This window comes from Sinocyclocheilus grahami, unplaced genomic scaffold, assembly GCF_001515645.1.
Source record: "Sinocyclocheilus grahami isolate Dianchi unplaced genomic scaffold, SAMN03320097.WGS_v1.1 scaffold924.1, whole genome shotgun sequence".
Taxonomy (NCBI): domain Eukaryota; kingdom Metazoa; phylum Chordata; class Actinopteri; order Cypriniformes; family Cyprinidae; genus Sinocyclocheilus; species Sinocyclocheilus grahami.
Genome location: NW_015506103.1, coordinates 133,909 through 140,438, shown reverse-complemented (window position 1 = coordinate 140,438; position 6,530 = coordinate 133,909). Strand labels below are relative to the sequence as shown.

The 6,530-nt window shown below is 41.7% G+C and overlaps 1 protein-coding gene across 5 annotated transcripts in view; it reads left to right on the top strand.

Annotated features, from left to right (window-relative positions):
• The window catches only part of evlb (Enah/Vasp-like b), a 25,943-nt gene that overhangs the window by 12,654 nt on the left and 6,759 nt on the right, over positions 1–6,530 (top strand). For all 5 annotated transcript variants that reach the window (XR_001606210.1, XR_001606209.1, XR_001606208.1 and 2 more), the window contains exons 2-3: positions 3,116–3,284; positions 4,816–4,993. Coding sequence is in view for 2 of the 5 variants with exons in the window: in XM_016249364.1 (XP_016104850.1) it covers positions 3,116–3,284; positions 4,816–4,993 (347 nt within the window). In the remaining 3 variants the exon portion in view is untranslated. The remainder of the gene's footprint in view (positions 1–3,115; positions 3,285–4,815; positions 4,994–6,530) is intronic.

Here is a 6,530-nt window from a genome sequence, read left to right as displayed (position 1 = left end):
AGTGAATGTGTGTGTGTGTGTGTGTGTGTGAGTGAGTGTAAGAGTATGTGTGTGTGTGGATGACAGTGGTGGCTGATCTCTCTCCAGGGGATTGTGGGTAATTTGCTGCAGGGTCGCAGTGATGATGTCATCAGACTCTGTCGTCATGGTAACGGATCACTGGGCCAGTCTGTCCAATCAGCAGGTATTTTTAGACATAATAATAAATGAGACGGACACTAATGAGCTCATTAATAGAGGCAGTGTGATGTTAGTAGTATTGAGAAACTATTATGTATACACAATACAATACAGAATACAAAATAATCATATTTGTGAGATGATAACTGGGCACTCGCTGAATTAAACATGCAGCGTAATGAGGTCATGTGACCACACTGGAGTCTTTTATTATTGCACACTGGCTGCATGCAGAAACCTGATGAATGATGCATTCTCAAATAAACTATAGGAGCCACTGCAGTGATTCTCTGTGTGATTCTACTTTGCTGTTTATGTGCATTCACTCATTCTGACAGGAAGGGAAGGTCACATGACTATCAGCACTCTCAGCAGCTGTAGTGTTCGGTCATAAAGGGCAACTCAATCTGTCACTGCAGCACAGTGTTTCTTTTCAGTGTGATCAGATTTTTCATGCAACTGGATTAAAAATGCAAAATAATCATACTTTCTAGATGATATGTGAACAGCACTCACTGAATTAAACATGCATTGTCACGTGACAACATTGGAGTCTGAAACGTATTATTGCACATTGGCTGCATGCATAAAGTGTTGCATGATGCATTCACAAATAAACCTCAGTCTTCATCTGTATGAGCCACTGCAATGTTAAAGACCATTATTGAGGCCCAGATGGCTCTGAATGAACAGTCTATTAATGTTACTAGAAGAACGTTTGTTCATAACATTAGCCTGAGCGTTCCCTGTTGATGAAGCTGTGATGATGATAATAACCAAATAAACCCTGACTGGTTGACTGGAGCATTGTGAGCAAGAGAGCTCACGAGGTCAGACGATTATGAGAGATTTCAGCCGCATGCACATGCTGCACACTGATGCTGGAGATGCGTTTGATTTATTCATGTCACAGAGAAGGTTTGTTCATATTTCAGTGAGCAGAGGAGGCCGTGTGTGTGAGAGAGAGAGAGAGAGAGTGTGTGTGTGTGTGTGTTTCTGCTCTAAACCTGCAGTCTAACATCTCTCATGAAAGTCTCATTTATTCATGCTTTCCCTCTGATCAGCAGAAATCCTCTTGAAGAATGAACACAGCTTGTGAAATGATTTCAGCAGCGCTGCACTTGTCCTGCATCAGCTGATGGGGTTTTCATGTATGTTGCATTAGACTGCAGTTATTTACAGAAAGATGCAGAGTGGAGCGCAATATGATGTCTTTATTCGTTACTGTATTCAGACCTGTTTCAATTCACCCAAAATCATCATCCTGCCATCATTTACTCTCCCTCACGTCACTGCAAACATGTATGACTTTCTGTCTTCTGTGGAGCAACAAAAGAAGGTATTTTGACGAATGTTGTTAACCAAACAGTTTCAGTTCCCATTGACTTCCATTATATTTTTTGTCCATACTGTGGAACCCAAAACTGTTTGGTTACCAACATTCTTCAGCAGTGACTGTGTTTGGAAGAGCATACAGACACACTCGTACTCAGAGCAGAGTAACTGCGTCTCGAGTGTGTTCAGCAATAACTTGTTTTCCTCGTGTTCAGTGCTCAAACGCTCTCCCTCTATGACTGCAGTCTGTTTTCTCATGTTCTGTCCTTTAAGAGTAGTAGATCGGGGCAAGTTGTCACATGGCCTGTGTTTCAGTAACTCTGAGGTTTTGATTCAGTATTCCAATTACACAAATGCTTGTTTTTCTCCAGCAGTGATGGTCGATTATGGTTTCAAACTAAATCAGGAGTTTGTGAATTCTATTACTAAAATCTGCAACATATTTTAGTTTATGGGAAAATGATCTGTAGATGTTTCAAAGCAAATGTGTGTGGTCTTCTCGGGTGTTGCTATGTGGTTGTTGGGGTGTTCTGAGGTTGTTATGTTGTTGATGGGGTATCCTGGGGTTATTATGTGGTTGTTATGGTGTCCTAGGATTTGATATGTGTTTATTGTGGTGTTCTGGGGGTTGCTATATGGTTGTTAGGGTGTTCTGGGGTTGCTAAGTGGTTGTTGGGGTGTTCTGGGGCTTGCTGTGCAGTTGTTAGGGTGTTCTGGGTTTCTTGTGCGGTGGTTAGAGTGTCCAGGGGGTTTGCTAGGCAATTGATAGGGTGTTCTGGGGTTGCTATGGAGTTGTTAGGGTGTCCTGGGGTTGCTATGCAGTTGTTAGGGTGTTTTGGGGTTGCTATGTGGTTGATAAGCTGTCTTGGGGGTTGAGATGCAGTTGTTAGGGTGTTCTGGGTTTGCTATGCATTTTTTATGGTGTTTTGGGGGTTGCTATGCAGCTGTTAGGGTGTTCTTAGGGTCGCTATGCAGGTGTTAGGGTGTACTGGGGGTTGCTATGTGGATGCTAGGGTGTCTTGGGTGTTGCTCTGCAGTTGTTAGGGTGATCTGGGGTTGCTATGCGGTTGTTAGGGGGATCTGGGGTTGCTATGCAGTTGTTATGGTGTTTTGGGGTTGCTATGTGGTTGATAGGCTGTCTTGGGGGTTGAGATGCAGTTGTTAGGGTGTTCTGGGGTTGCTATGCATTTTTTATGGTGTTTTGGGGGTTGCTATGCAGCTGTTAGGGTGTTCTTAGGGTCGCTATGCAGGTGTTAGGGTGTACTGGGGGTTGCTATGTGGATGCTAGGGTGTCTTGGGTGTTGCTCTGCAGTTGTTAGGGTGATCTGGGGTTGCTATGCGGTTGTTATGGTGTTTTGGGGGTTGCTATGCAGTTGTTACAGTGTCCTGGGTGTTGCTATGTGGTAGTTAGACTTTTATGTGGTTGCTAGGGTGGTTGCCAGGACATTGTTGATCTGGTTTGCTGCTGTTGGGGGGTTGTTGGCAGGTTGTTGGTGTGGTCTGCTGCTGGTTGGTGATCTGAGCGGTGGGTGGGTAAGTGACTCTAATGAGGGCAGTGTGTTTGCATCGATTGACCCGCTGTGTGTTTGGTTTGTTTCAGTGAGCAGAGCATCTGTCAGGCCCGCGCCTCCGTCATGGTCTACGACGACACCAGCAAAAAATGGGTGCCGATCAAACCGGGTCAGCAGGGCTTCAGTCGAATCAACATCTACCACAACACGAGCAGCAACAGCTTCCGCGTGGTGGGAGTCAAACTGCAGGACCAGCAGGTGCGTCTGCTCGTCTGCACACAGTAACAATCAGATAGCACACTAACACACCAGATCATTCACCAGAAATCACCATCACTCCCTTCAAGACTGACTTCACATCGTCACATTTATTTTATAGCATTTTTTGTTTCAAAGCAGCTTCATAGTGATAAACAGCAAAATGACAGTGTTGATGATGCAAAATTCATCAGTTATGAAACTGATTCAGGGCTCGACATTAACGCTTGTCCGGAACAAGTGGATTTTGTGAAGGGGCAAGTGAAAGAGATTTTACTTGCCCTACCGGACAAGTAACCTGATTAAAATTTTAATAACAAACAATAACTAAGGCAGCACCGAAACTTTGGCAAGAATGATTCAGATTTTATTACTTTCAGTGTAAACGGTGACTAATAACGGATAATTTATTGACAGTATCAAGGTCGCAGCCTGACTCATGGAGAAATCTAAACTATAAGCGCAACAGCACACAAAGAAACAAACATGAACAAACATACTGCGGTAGAAAAAAAAGACAAATATTCTATATAATATATGCAACATCACACAAACAAGAGTGATGTTTTCCCGACTTTCAGCACGATTGCAAATGTGATACTGATTTTATACAACTTTAGTTCAATAAACAAGTAATATTAACTGACTTACATTTTAGACACGTTATTGATCGTTTTTGCTCCATTTCGCAATGATTCAGTGAGCCATTCATAAAGACAGTCACTTGCTTCATTTATTGAATGAATCAGCCGTTTGAACGAATCGGTTGAATCAATGACTCACTGATTAAGACAGGGACTTGCCAACACCTACTGGTGGTTTAATTTCATATTTAAAAGTATCATTGCATTTTTCCAACATTTCATATTTGTATGTCAAAAAAAGTAAAACATTAATCTAATAACATTATTTAAGCATTTGCAATTTTAAGAATTTATGGAACCTCTTATCTTCATTAAACAGTCTGAGTAATTACATCTAAACGGCACTTTCGATGCAGCTTCTGTGTGTCCTCTGCAGTGGAAAGATGGAGTGTGTCGATACTGATTTCATTTGAATGGTAGCAACCATATAGTGTCTTATTATTCTAACTTAATGTATTGATCAAATTTAAGAATTTGACGTAAATGGTGACGTACATTTAATCAGGTTAGGAAAATATTGCCCTTCATAAAGTTAAAAAGTGTAACAGCAATCAATTTAAGGCAAATATGCTGATTAAAGTAATACCTGATAGAGCACTGATGAGACCTTTGCTTCAGAATAAATTACATTTACGCCAAAAAAAAAAGAACCTGCTTGCACAGGGAGCGTGCTGGGGACTATTTTCAGGCGCTGCGTAATATCATTGCGTAACATCAACGGTCTAATCAGATTCAATGATAAACACTCATTATTAATATTAAAACACTCATACGTACATAATCACTTTTGATTGGAAATCACCACAAATATCAAACCATTAATTTTCACTAGTCAGAGTGATACTGCAGAGCCTGAGCACACGCTGACCTCTGACCTCTGACCTCAGGTGGTCATCAACTACTCCATAGTGAAGGGTCTGAAGTATAACCAGGCCACGCCCACCTTCCACCAGTGGCGTGACGCGCGGCAGGTGTACGGACTCAACTTCGCCAGTAAAGAGGAGGCCACCACCTTCTCCAACGCCATGCTGTTCGCCCTCAACCTGCTCAGCAGCCAGGACGGAGGTAAGACAGAAGAAGGGCAAGAAAATAATTACAATTAAAATGAAGTGACCTGACATGAGGCATGAAGAGAAAATCCTCACCGTACTCTTACATAAGCAGTGGCGTCTCACACACACACACACACTCTCTCTCTCATACTCACACACACTCACACTCACACACACACACACACACACACACACTCTCTCTCACAAGTGATGTTTTCCCGACTTTCAGCACGATTGCAAATGTGATACTGATTTTATACAACTTTAGTTCAATAAACAAGTAATATTAACTGACTTACATTTTAGACACGTTATTGATCGTTTTTGCTCCATTTCGCAATGATTCAGTGAGCCATTCATAAAGACAGTCACTTGCTTCATTTATTGAATGAATCAGCCGTTTGAACGAATCGGTTGAATCAATGACTCACTGATTAAGACAGGGACTTGCCAACACCTACTGGTGGTTTAATTTCATATTTAAAAGTATCATTGCATTTTTCCAACATTTCATATTTGTATGTCAAAAAAAGTAAAACATTAATCTAATAACATTATTTAAGCATTTGCAATTTTAAGAATTTATGGAACCTCTTATCTTCATTAAACAGTCTGAGTAATTACATCTAAACGGCACTTTCGATGCAGCTTCTGTGTGTCCTCTGCAGTGGAAAGATGGAGTGTGTCGATACTGATTTCATTTGAATGGTAGCAACCATATAGTGTCTTATTATTCTAACTTAATGTATTGATCAAATTTAAGAATTTGACGTAAATGGTGACGTACATTTAATCAGGTTAGGAAAATATTGCCCTTCATAAAGTTAAAAAGTGTAACAGCAATCAATTCAAGGCAAATATGCTGATTAAAGTAATACCTGATGGAGCACTGATGAGACCTTTGCTTCAGAATAAATTACATTTACGCCAAAAAAAAAAGAACCTGCTTGCACAGGGAGCGTGCTGGGGACTATTTTCAGGCGCTGCGTAATATCATTGCGTAACATCAACGGTCTAATCAGATTCAATGATAAACACTCATTATTAATATTAAAACACTCATACGTACATAATCACTTTTGATTGGAAATCACCACAAATATCAAACCATTAATTTTCACTAGTCAGAGTGATACTGCAGAGCCTGAGCACACGCTGACCTCTGACCTCTGACCTCAGGTGGTCATCAACTACTCCATAGTGAAGGGTCTGAAGTATAACCAGGCCACGCCCACCTTCCACCAGTGGCGTGACGCGCGGCAGGTGTACGGACTCAACTTCGCCAGTAAAGAGGAGGCCACCACCTTCTCCAACGCCATGCTGTTCGCCCTCAACCTGCTCAGCAGCCAGGACGGAGGTAAGACAGAAGAAGGGCAAGAAAATAATTACAATTAAAATGAAGTGACCTGACATGAGGCATGAAGAGAAAATCCTCACCGTACTCTTACATAAGCAGTGGCGTCTCACACACACACACACACTCTCTCTCTCATACTCACACACACTCACACTCACACACACACACACACACACACACACTCTCTCTCACA